The sequence below is a fragment of the Lygodium microphyllum genome, chromosome 16 (assembly GCF_053477565.2).
Source record: "Lygodium microphyllum isolate KBCC chromosome 16, Lygodium_microphyllum_v1.1.10, whole genome shotgun sequence".
In the NCBI taxonomy this organism is placed as follows: Eukaryota; Viridiplantae; Streptophyta; class Polypodiopsida; order Schizaeales; family Lygodiaceae; genus Lygodium; species Lygodium microphyllum.
In genome coordinates this window covers 107359915-107372685 of record NC_141150.1, presented here as the reverse complement: position 1 = coordinate 107372685, position 12771 = coordinate 107359915, and the positions used below count along the sequence as shown (strand labels likewise).

General features: G+C 39.6%; 2 protein-coding genes across 3 annotated transcripts in view; one reads left to right on the top strand and one right to left on the bottom strand.

Moving 5' to 3' along the window:
• Positions 1-6177, top strand: part of LOC148023211 (putative galactose-1-phosphate uridyltransferase) — a 34971-nt gene extending 28794 nt beyond the window's left edge. The window contains exon 2 of one of the 2 annotated variants that reach the window (XM_087696208.1): positions 4894-6177. In XM_087696208.1, the coding sequence (XP_087552334.1) occupies positions 4894-5154 (261 nt within the window). In that variant the 3' untranslated portion in view covers positions 5155-6177. The remainder of the gene's footprint in view (positions 1-4893) is intronic. The other variant, XM_087696207.1, reaches the window with a different exon arrangement.
• A 2165-nt stretch (positions 6178-8342) lies between these two features.
• LOC148023210 (putative pentatricopeptide repeat-containing protein At3g01580) overlaps positions 8343-12771 on the bottom strand; it is a 28771-nt gene continuing 24342 nt past the window's right edge. The window contains exon 2 of the mRNA XM_087696203.1: positions 8343-8509. The gene's annotated coding sequence lies outside the window, so the exon portion shown is untranslated. The remainder of the gene's footprint in view (positions 8510-12771) is intronic.

Genomic DNA, 12771 nt, shown 5'->3' with positions numbered 1-12771 from the left:
CAAATACATTTCTTTTGTGTGCCCTTAAGGTACCGTAAGATACATTTCACTGCTTCCCAATGTGCTTTGCCAGGATTTGACATGAACCTGCTTACAACTCCTACTACATAAGCAATGTCAGGTCTAGTAGCAACCATAGCATACATGAGTGAACCACAAGCTGAAGCATAAGGAACACCCTTCATGGTACTGGCTGCCTTGTCATCTTTTGGGCAATCTGCTTTGCTAAGCTTAAGATAGGGTGGAAAAGGTACACTAAGAGGCTTAGCATCAGACATAGAAAAACGATGAAGTACTTTGCTAATGTACTTTTCTTGTGAGAGAAATAAGAGTTGTTGCTCTCTATCTCGTGTGACTCGCATGCCCAAAATATGATTAGCTGCACCCAAATCCTTCATAGAAAAGGCTGAATTCAGCTATTTTTTCCAATGTATTAATTTGGCTTTTATGCTTACCAGCAATAAGCATATCATCCACATAAAGCACAAGTATAATAAGGCTTCCATCATCAGCCTTCTTAATATATAAGCAGTGATCTGCACTACTTCTTTTAAAACCATGTGAGAGCATGAAGGCATCAAACTTTTTATACCATTGTCTAGGAGCGTGTTTCAAACCATACAAGTTTCTCTTAAGCTTACATACCAAATGCTCCTTTCCATGTATAACAAAGCCTTTGGGTTGTTTCATGTACAACTCTTCTTCTAGATCACCATACAGAAATGCAATTTTAACATCCATTTGATCTAGTTCAAGAACCATAGATGCTACAGTGGCAAATAACACTCGAAGAGTAGTCATTTTGACAACAGGAGAAAACACTTCTTGAAAATCAATGCCCTCCTTTTGTGTATAGCCCTTAGCCACAAGTCTGGCTTTGTATTTGGGTTTGCCATCCACACATTTGATTTTATAGACCCATTTGTTAGGAATGGCTTTTTTATCTTTGGGCAATGTAACCAAATCCCAAGTATCATTTTGGTACAATGACTTCATTTCTTTTTGCATAGCTAACTCCCATTTTTTTTTCAACTCACATGATAAGGCCTCTTTATACATAAGGGGCTTACCTTCATCTGTGAGCAAAATGCAGTCCAAAGAAGGATCAAATCGTTCTATAGGTCTTCTGACATGTGTAGACCTTCTTACCCAATGATCTGTGTTGTTAGGTAGTGGAGCCACATCCAAGGGAATGTCAATGACCTCATAGTTTGGCTGCTGAAATGCATGTTCAAGTTGCTGTAATACAATTTCAGGCTGCTGTTATTCATTTTCAGCATGCTGATTTTGGTGCTCAAAAGCTGATGTTCAGCCTCCCCTTGTTGTCTATTTTCATCTGGCTCAATAATTATACGCTGATTGTCATAATCAGCATTAAAAGGAGCTGAATTTTCAGTGGTTGATGGCTGCTCAAGTAACTGATCATGCTGAAATTTTACTTTCTTTTTGTCTGAGTCACTAGATGTGACATTTTCCAATAGCTTTGACTTATTGAATATCACATCATGGCTGCGTAGCACCCTTTTTATGCTTGGAACCCAAACTCGATAGCCCATTTCACCCTCATCTCCATAACCCTAAAGATGCCTCTATAAGATTTCATGTCAAGTTTGGTTTTGCTATCAACAAGTACATGTACATAGCATTTGCAGCCAAAGAATCTTAAGTGGTCATATGAAGTAGGTTTGCCAGACCAAACCTCTTCAAGGATGCCACTTTCAAGTGCATGATATGTAGATCGGTTGCAAATATGCACTGCGGTTTTAAGTGCCTCTCCCCAAAATGATTGTGAGAGATTAGTTGTGGACAGCATGCACTAAATCTTCTCACATAACGTGCGATTCATTCGCTCAGCCACACCATTAGAAGATGGATTGTAAGGAGCTGTAAGCTCTTGTTTAATCCCATTGTCATCACAAAACTTATTGAATTCTTTAGATACATACTCTCCCCCATTATCTATTCTTATGCATTTTAACTTTAGGCCTTTTTGAGTATTAACCAATGCATAAAATCTTTTAAAAACATCCAATGCCTCACTTTTCTGCTTAATCAAGTAAGACCCATAGCTTCCTAGAATAGTCATCAATAAAAGACACAAAATAACGGAAACCACTATGAGTTTTTATTGGCATGGTGCAAACATCAGAATGGACTAAATCCAGAATACTGTTGAGCTAAAATATGCATTACTTGTTGATTAGCCTCTTAAACAGGTCCAAAACACACTAAAATGCTCTTTTAGAGTAAAACCCTAAAACGGGAAGTGGTTCGAGAGAGTTCAGTGGAAACCCTAAAACAGGGAGCGGTTTGAGAGAGTTTAGTGGAAACCCTAATTTTTGGGACACCCTTCCACATCTATAAATAGACAGGCTGCCCCCATTCAGCTATTATCCTTGTTTGGAGGTTACACCAGCCCACACACCCTCTGCTGTTGTTGGCGCCCAGTTTCCAGCTTGCAGCCTGCCTCCATCTGCTATCTAGCCATCATCGACTGCAGCCACATGATCTTCATCCTGTCCATTGCTGTAGGCGATAGCTCTTAGCTACTGGCGACTGCCGCAAACTATCCGAGACTACTGTTCAGCGTGTTGTCCATCATCTCCAAGGTTAGCCAGCTTGCGTTTTCAGCATTGCAGGTCCTGACATTCTCATGCACTGTTTCAGCCTGCTGTTTACAGCAGACTGTGCACAGTCTCCAACCTCTGATCGGTGGTACACTGCTGCGTTTACCAGTAAACTACATGCAACCCTAAACAGCAAGTCTACACTGTCCAAAGCAGCCCATAGCTAGTATTGGCATAACATGACCTCTTCAACTGCCTTGAGCACCCTTTGGAGAAGATGAGAAAATGATGTGTCTTTGCATGCATGCTTGCAAGAAAGAGGGGAAACCACCATGATGCTGTAAAAACAGCCACAACCCCTTCCTTGGATGCCACAACTGCCTCAAAAACTACCTTCATTTTCTCAAAATTGACACAAAAACTTGGCTTGCATTTTCAGCTTTTTCCTTGATGTTTTTGCATTAAAAACATATTTTAATCCAAGAATTGCAATTGCAAGTACCCAAATTTAGTATTTTCATTGAAACTTTGGTACTAAGGTTCAAAAGCCCCGATTATTCTGCACCTTGCAATTGCACATTAGATCATTCATTAATCACTTGTTCTCAACTATTGAACCCTTGCCATTGATGGACCTGCCCATGTCTCGCATAACTTATGCAAATATCTTGCTTGCCCAAAGATCTAGGAGTTCCACCACATGTTTTAATATCAAGCTTGGAAAAACGTGTCCTAATGATATGTTCCTCTACTACATAGAATGTTTTTGGGGATGGAGTACTTGAATGTTGTTGTCTCAAGTTCATGGATGCTTGTAGTTTTATGCTTTTGGTACATGCTTTACATGAGGGAACAAGCATCATGTTGGTGCTCATGGAGAGTTTCTTGATTAACATGTGACTTGTACAGCTCCTAGATTATTGTGCGTTCTTCACTTCGTGAACATTTGGGTTATGGTTTGATTCCCAAGTGTGTCAAGTGGAGTACACCCTATTTAGGTGTCCATGATGCATTTCAAATTTTGTGTTTTCTTTATCGATGGTCACATGGGCATGGACCTTCAATTTGCTTAGATTGAGAAAGGCCAATTAAAACAAATGTATTCACAAATCAAAAGAGGTCCAGTTTTGGGCCAAAAAGACGCGTAGGATACCCAACCCAACCTCATGTATAAAAACTAAAAAGTGAATAGATAAGGTGATTGTTGTGGTGTGCAATCTTGAGAGAGCTTCCTTGCTTCTTGCCTCTACCTTCTTGCTTGTGTGAAGAGAGTGTGGCAGTGTAAGAGAGGGATGAAAAGATGGGGGGAGAGAGGGAGCTTGAGCTCTTGCAAAACACACAATACACAAAGAATGCACACAAGATAGGAGGTGAAAATCCCAGTCTTTCTTCTTCTTCTTCTCCACCATTACAATCTACAAGAAAAAGAGAGAGTACTACATACATAATATACAAGCAGTGAGGTTATGTGGCCACTTATTGAGTATTTCCTATATATATATTAGATGCGCCACACTTGTTTTGACTTTCTTATTTTGCAGACCTTGTGTTTGAGAGCTGCTGTTCTTAGGCTTTGGATAGGAGGCTATTGTTGCTCCTCTCTTTGCTGTTCTTTTCAGATCCCGTCCCTTGCAACAACCACTGGCGGATCCCTCTTTTCTCCCTTCCTATGGTCCTGGCCTTGTCTCTCTTTTCCAAGACCTTGCCCATTCGCCCCCATGGACAATACCCCTCTTCACCTCTAGGTGCCTCCTCACATTACACTTTCTTAATGCTCCTGATTGAAGAACTTCTCATTTTAACATCCCTTTGCCACAGTCGAGGTAGAGATGGTGTTTCTTTCATCCCTGGCTCCCATCTTTACGTGGAATAGTCTCTTTGAATGTCCTCCAGATGTCAACTATTGGTCTATCACTTTGCTTCTTTTTCATGATGGATGCAGTAAACTAGAATTCAGTCAATAACCATTTGAAAATGCTGCCGCTATATGGTGAGGGACATCAGAAGGAATGTGCAGAACTTGTGATGGGCTGAACAGTTGGAGAGAAGGTGAAGAATGTTCTGGTTTTGGTATGTATGATTGGGATTTGATGACATACCAATGTGCACACACTTCTGTTGTCTCTGCTGTCTTTATAGAGGACAAATGCATGTTTTGTTTTGGTTGTAATGCCTGTGGGTTGTGTGGTGAATGTGCAAGTTCAGTACAACTAGCCATACTATACTTTCTATTGTTGTTCAGTGATGTCTTCTTTCATTCATTTTCAGAGGAAACAAATAGAATCAAAGCCCAGTAACTTATCGTGTTTTTATGCTATTAATGCAGTTGCAAAAGCTGGCAAGTGTACTTGCATCGACTCTCAGAAAGTTGGAAGCTCTGCTTGATGATGCTCCTTACAATTACATGCTGCACACTAGTCCTGTACAGGACTATTGCCAGGTGCCCTATTATCATTGGTCCATTCGGATTGTACCACACCTACTCACACTTGGTGGGTTTGAACTTGGTAGTGGGTGTCACATTATTCCTGTATTTCCTGAAAAAGCCACTGCAGAACTCCGGGATGTCAATTTAAGCTCTTTATAGAAGTCTCATTGTCCAGGCGTCTCTGGTCTTTTGATAAATTTTAATGGTTCTGAAATTACAACCTTAGCTTGAGATCTGAAATTTTAACAGTTCTGGGTAGCTTGAAATTAGAACCTTAGCAAAAAGTCCCAAAAACTGTGTTCGAAATTGACAGTAGAGAGTTCAACTTTAGGCTTTTTGGGTTGGACCACAGAGGTGGAAATTTTTCTGAAGACAGGAAGCAAAAATTTAATCATGGCCATCAAGTGTTTAAGATTTCTTCGGCCTGCCTTCAAAGGTGGCAATTTTCCTCAAGACAGGAAACAAAAATTGAATGGCATTTTTCTTGCCAATCAAGGTTTTCCTGGAGGCTTACTAAAAATTGTGAGCGAGTTACAACAATTAAAATCAGCTTTATCCATATACAAAGGGAACCTTTGATGGGGTCACACACACACACTCTCTCTCTCATATAGCAATCTGAGCAGATCATTGAATTAAAATGAATTTGTTAGGAGTGCCTTTACAAATCTCTAGCAAGAAAGCAAGAGAGAAGCCTGAGGGAGCAAGTTGATTGTATTTCAACGAGTCACAAAAGCTTTCTACAACCAGTCCTCAAAGTGCCCTAAGCCCTCCATCAATATTATGTTACAGGTTTCCTTATGGCTTAGTGAACAGTTCCAAAGTTACTGCCATAAGGGGACAGAGACTACTTGGACACAAACTAGCATATTAGGTGTACGTTGTCATAGAACTGGAGAAGTGATTAAAGAGCTCCTAAGAGCCCTCACCCCCTACCTTGTGTATAACATAATACATCTTAGCATACCCCCTAGTGGTAGGTAACTCATTTTTCATCATGATTGTACTCTTTTGGCAACACTAGCTAGGGACTTGACATGGAACTCATTCATTCCTAAGTTTTACATGATATGAGAAATATTGATCATCTCATAGTCCATTTAGCCTCTATTGGAGGTGTATGTAGCATAATACTTGTGTTGGCCTTTCAATTTATTTATTGAATCTTTTCATCATAAAGAGGAGGTTACATAACACTCTAAATTATGTGGGACTCACTTTAAGCCTTACAAATGTAAGAGCCTTTTAGCTTGGTAATGTATTGATTAAATGTGCTTGTTTTCACCTTGTTTTTGTGTCTTTTTCTTGACATTGATATAATGTCTAGCTTGGTATCTCTACATGTGCTTTATTTAAATTTCTCCACACTTTAATTTAGGAGATTAAAAACTTGTGTGTGTGTGTGTGTGTGCACATGTGGCCACTTATAATAATCATGGAGTATTATAATCTAGAAACTATACATAGTGTAATCACATTATTGGATTAGTTTCAAATGTGAATCCCAAATGGTGGTGTTGTAAATGTGTGTTTGCACTTTTTTAGAACCATGTTAACAAGATCTAAAAAAGAAAATATGTAGTTTGGGAAATTTGATGTTGGACATTAAAACTTTGTTATACTGTTGAATGTGGGCAACCTCTCTCTCTCTCTCTCTCTCTCTCATGGTAGTAATGGATTTACTTTAAAAGAACAATGTATAACCTACAATATATATGTGTGTGTGTGTGTGTGTGAAAATGGTCTAGTTCTAAATCAAAACTTTGTGAATAGATTTCTTCGATTGAAAGATTTGCATTCAAATGTTCAAACTACTTTGTAAATAACTCCTAAATTTGAGTTACACATGGATTACTCTAGAAATCAGGTTATGCGAGCGAGACATTGTTTTGAAATGCTGCTCAAAAATGGATATTATAAACTCAATTTTTGCACTCTAGTGGCGCCATTAGTTAGAGCATTGAAAAGAGTATGTTTTACTTTTTTAAACTCAATCTAATGTGTGAATCTCAAGCAATGAAACTGATATTGTTGAATGCCCAAGGGAGTGTAGATGATAACCTATTGAGACACTCCCTTGAAAGTGAGTATCCAAGATCAACCATTACATTCGAGTGGTCCGGACCATTAGCCAAGAATTGAAAAACGCATGTTTTTGTTTTATTAGCTCTTGATGCAAGGTATAGATCTCAAGTTAGTATTGCTATTTCAAGTATAAAAGGGAGTAAAGAGTACATCAATATAAAATATCAAAAATAGATTTCCCAATATTGCATTAAGTGGAACAATCAACTAGAGCATTGAAAAACAATTATTTACTTCACATACCCTCAATCTAAGGCACAAATCATAAGCTTCCATTTTCTATTTGATAGAGTTTTTCTTTTTGGTGTAATTGCAACTCAAGCAATTCACTAAAGAGTCATCCCTATATTCACTTAATGGCTCATTTTTATTTGCTTAGTCAAATTGTGCATGTTGATGTAGCACTCTTGAACAAATTTTGTGTTGAGATTATCTTCTCCCTACCATAGAGATTACATATAAGTTAGTTTATTAGCAACATTTGGTAGCAATTTTCTTGGATTTAAGGTTAAATTTTTATTTCCCATATCAACACCCTCTTAGCTCACTTCTTTTCTCAATGCTTGCAATAAAGATAAGCAAATAAGTCATTTTGCTTGTCAATGTTCCAAAGCAATATTACCCAAAGGTTATTAATAGTGCTCCCAACATCTCTCCTTATGCTCTCGACATAAGCAAAGGGGCTGTCTTGTCACTTTTTAATGAAACTTAATAAACATGTAAATCTAAGATAAGGAGGTCCCATCTATCTCTAATTTCACTGTAACACACTTTTCTTGTATACATTATCCATCAAAAAATGCAAATCATATTTGGTCTATCTTTTGAATATATAATGTTTTTTGTCATATGATGTTAATGATATTAAATTTATTCACAACATACATTGATATCAATTGTTATTTATTTTAAAACTCGCAAGAGTGCACTATGTAGCTCTCTACAATGCAATTCGGCTCAAGTGCATTGCAACTATGTCTTGCTTATTGCAGAATTTAAACTTTTTCTTGTTTTTAACATCATAAAGTATATTCTAAATCCAAAGAGCAAAGAATCTTACAAATTAAAGGGAAACAAACATAAAAAAGAAAACATCAAAGTCAGAGGGATTTTTGTCGAAAGGTTGAATCCACCAGGGATTAGAGATAGAATGAAGTAGAGATAGAAGATGGAAGAGAAGAAAAAGAACAGACAAGAGGTAAACACGACAAAGACAAAGCACAATGAATTGAATCAATATGTATTGACAAAACCTGAAATTCTTTGTCTGGCACTACTCAAAAGCAATCTCCAGGCATTAGAGCTCTTGGAGCTTCTTCGTAGACCAAAGACGTGTTTTAAAAAAAACAACTCCTCTGCTGCTCGAAACCCAAATCTGATGGCTCCATTGGCTACGGAAGGACGGTAAAACTCCAAAACACCACGACACCTGGTCAGGGATCTAGCTCACTCATTCTTCTTCCAGTTCAAAGTGCAGTTTTCAGCTAGTCAACAGTGATCACGACGCGCACAATTTCGCCAATCTGTCTTTTATGAAAATTCTCATAATAACTGGTTGAAAAAGCAACTTGCTTTTTGCGTGCTATCCTAATCTAGAAGCTTTTCTAACTTTTTTATATTTTTACAATAAATAATATCAAAAATAGGTTAAAATTGTCCAAAAATCTAAAACCATTCATGCCACTCACACTAGTACTACTGACTCAGATCACATTGACTCTCTTGATCAATAAGAAAGTCAGATGATGATGCATTCCATGCTTTTTCACACCGTGTTTGCATAGCATCACAACATTATCCACTAAAATTTTCAATATGCATGTTTCATGCCCACAAAGAAAATTACTAATCTAAACTCAAGGGGAATTGAACCCCACACACACTGATTTAGAGTGCCTACCAAGGAGTTTGTATGTAAGATAAACATTCATTATGAAACTTTGCAAATCAATTTTTTTGATTGGTGAAGACATTACACATAGAGCTCTCTCTCTCTCTCTCTCTCTCTCTCTCTCTCTCTCTCTCTGTGCCCCCACCAATGGGAAAAAAAAGAAAGCACTATGCTTACAAGACCAAGAAACAAAAAAAGGCAAGTTACCACCACCATCAACTAAACATGCAACAAGAAGAATAATACATTAAATGACAAAACCAAGATTAAATAGCCGAGTAATTCATTCAATTTAATGCAAAAACATTCCACTTAAGGCTTGCACTTTGCATATTACTAACTCATAGAGTGAAAGGAACCCCCACATCCATCTCCCATGGTAATCTTATAGTCTTCAATCAGTGTAAGAGCATGACATGCCACCGCATGTGGTATGATCCCACATGCCTTGTGAAAATGCACAAAGCAGCCATATATCTTCTATTTGTGTACTCTGCTGTCCTCAACAATGACACTAATGGTAAAATTATGGTTAGGGGTAGATATCCTTGTTAAAGCCAATCTACACAACTCCTTTGTACTCATGGTTCTCAGCATGTTCGCTCAATTGATGCCCTAGAACAGAACCAAAAAACTTGTCCAATGTGTGACCAATCATGGTCATCTTGTAGTTCTACTATTTGGATGGGTCCAAAACTTGGTAGCCCACTTGGATGGAACCCCTTGCATAGGGCTCTATTAACATGCACACGCTTGAAGAGGAGTATGTAGGTCCCTCAAGAATGTGGAAGTGCGCAACAACTAATCCATCATGATCTTGAGCCTTGTCAATCTATAGTAGCTCATCAATAGCTCCCCTTACTACGTGTTCCACCTAAGCATTGTATCCCTTCTCCTCATTCTACTTTTGACACACTCTAGCACATGGAGATGTTTGATTTTTAGGCTAGGAAATGATTTTTCCCACATGACCACCCCTTACACATGTGAGTGTGCAAATGGAAGAAATGTGCATGCAGGGGTGCAAATGAATGAGAAACCGCACTGATCTGAACAAAGGCTGCATACAAGGGAGAAACCTGTGCAGGTACGGAGTGGTGTCCATGTCAATGAGGGCACAAGATTGCTACAGTAGGAGTGAAGAGAAACGGTGAAGATGAGGAGAGTGCTGATGATGAATATGGCAAAATGCTGGAGTCAATACAATGGCATGCAAGAGGGCTGCTATATGTAGCAGCACCTGAACTAATATGGCTGCCCTACTTCCAAAAGGGCCAATTGCAGCAAGATGGGCCAGATGTCCAACCAGCAAATGATCAATTGGGCTGCCAGCTAAAATACAATGCACCTTGTCCTAAATGCTGAAAATGCCAGATGAAAGCAGGTAATGCATCAGGCGGAAGATAGATGCATGTTAGATGTTACATCCTTGGACATTTGGACAGCATTGCTCACAGCCTTGGGTCAAGAGGCCCATTGTGAAAATTCATTGTGTTATCGCCACTCTAGAACTTTCGGCCCAATGGCTGTCATGTCCATACACTAGGATGGTGTGGGCTGGTGGTATGGGACACCAACTCTTGGGATGTGATTGTGACCCAACACGCTGCTAGCCCCAAGCTTAGGGATGGGCCTGCTTGGTTCTATGGCTAGGAGATGAGTTTGATGTCCATCCCCTTTTCTCTAACATGGGTATGGCTTGTGTTGTGTCTTGTATGCAAGTTGGATCTTTTCCTCAAAGCTCCAAATGTCCCTATCAAACTAACTAGGTCACAAATAGGAGATGACCAACACAAATGCAATGAATGCTTTCTTTTCACTATTCAATCAATCAATTATGATTTCCAACACCTCTCTCTCTCTCTCTCTCTCTCTCTCTCTCTCTATATATATAATAGGTAATTGTATTAGTTATGAAAAAAACAAGTACAAGATTACAAGATACAAGATGGCTCTAGTCAGAAGGTCAAGCTGCCACTGGAGAAGTCCCTTAAGCTTCGCAACACGACACTGAATGCCCGAGGCAGCATAAAAAATGAATGCATTGCGAGTGGCCCAAATATGTTACCAACTCCAGTCAAGCGGACACATCCTTGTGCACCGCAAGCCAAATGTCCGAGAGAAGGGCCCAAATCTTCAAAGGGCAAGAAATGAATTTGTGACGGGAAGACTCCACTGTTGTGGTACAAAAGAAACAATTCCCATTAGATATACCTCTGTGGTGAAGGACCAACCCAAGAGGGAGGCCCCCCACCAACATTCTCCAAATGAATACCTTGCATTTGAATGGCGTCTTATTGATCCATCCCTCCATTATTGTCAATTTCCACCAAGCTTTAGATTTGTGCAATCCCCAAAGAGAATTGTGCCATCTTTAATCATGATGAATCTGATTAATTGAAGAGGACTGAAGGGTCAAACACCTTGGAAGATCGTAGTCCTACCAAGGGCAATCGGAATCCAAAATAGGAAAGGGCTATTGGTCCTGCAAGAGATCGAAGACTCTACCCCAAAGATCTCTATAGCCACACAGTACTCGAAAGACTCTTCTAATGGTGTGAAAGGACATCAGGGTGCATTGGGGCAAGAGAGAGGCATCAACCACTGAGGTCAATTCAAGGCATGCCATGCAATTAAATTTAGGTCTCTCCTCCAACTTGTCTTCCCACGAAAGAATTGGCAAAACACTAGAATTTCCATCGGCATGAATTAACCACCTATCTGTCCTCTACTAGATGCCAACGGGCCTTGGAAAGGATGATTTTTCATGAAGCATCAAATGGTTAAGAAGACCCGGGGTAGATGTAGAAAAGCGAGCCTCAAAATAAAGCACCTGCCACTAGGAACCCTAAATCCTTGTATTGCCATGCCAAAGGCCCCATTCTTCAAGGAAAGCATGAGCAAGAAGAGTCCAAGGTTGTTGACCGATACTCAAGACCTGAAACATTGACCAACGGAGGGCTGTTATATGGGTCCCCTACATTCAAAATGGCCCCACCTCCCATGGATTTCGGGGTGCAAACACGACTCCATGATATCCAAGATATACCTACCTACACAGAATCCTTTTTCCAAAGCGTGAAACAGAAGTGGCAGACAAGATCCTTCAAGACAATATTGTTCCAAGGCAGCAATGGCAAGAAGTAGGTGCACATAGGAAGCATAATGATCTAGGCTACTTTGAGACGTAGATGGAATAGCCAAACTTGAGATTTCCAATAGACAAACGTGGCTTCCAATTTCTGCAATATCCATTTCAGCAAGAGTTTCAGCTGCACGTCAACCCCCAAGGGATAACCAAGATGCCTTACAATGTTGCCGTACTATACAATCTTACCTTGTCTTCCTAAATCCGCCACATTGGAGGTTGTGCAATCAATAAGGGAAGATTTGGTAGCATTGATTCGCAGGCCCACCGATGCATGCCCAAACAACATCCATACATGCAAGACTAACTAAATATTAGAAGCATTTGCTTTCAAAATCATGAAAGTATCATCAGTCAGTGTCTGACCAACAAACTGCCACTGCAAAGGTAGAGAAAGACCAACTAGCTGCCCTATATCCACAAGATGCGATAGCATGGAAAGAGTAGGGTGAGTAGCAAGTGCAAAGAAAAGTAGGTTGAGAGGACAGCCCTATCAGATCAATCACACAAGGGAAAAAGACTCAGTGACTCCATTTAGCATGACATGGGAGGTGGCACCCATACTGATGGTGTAGATCCTAATCAACCTTGACATGAGAGGTTCAAAACCCATAACTTCCATGAGATCTGCAACAAAAGGCCATTCCAAGAA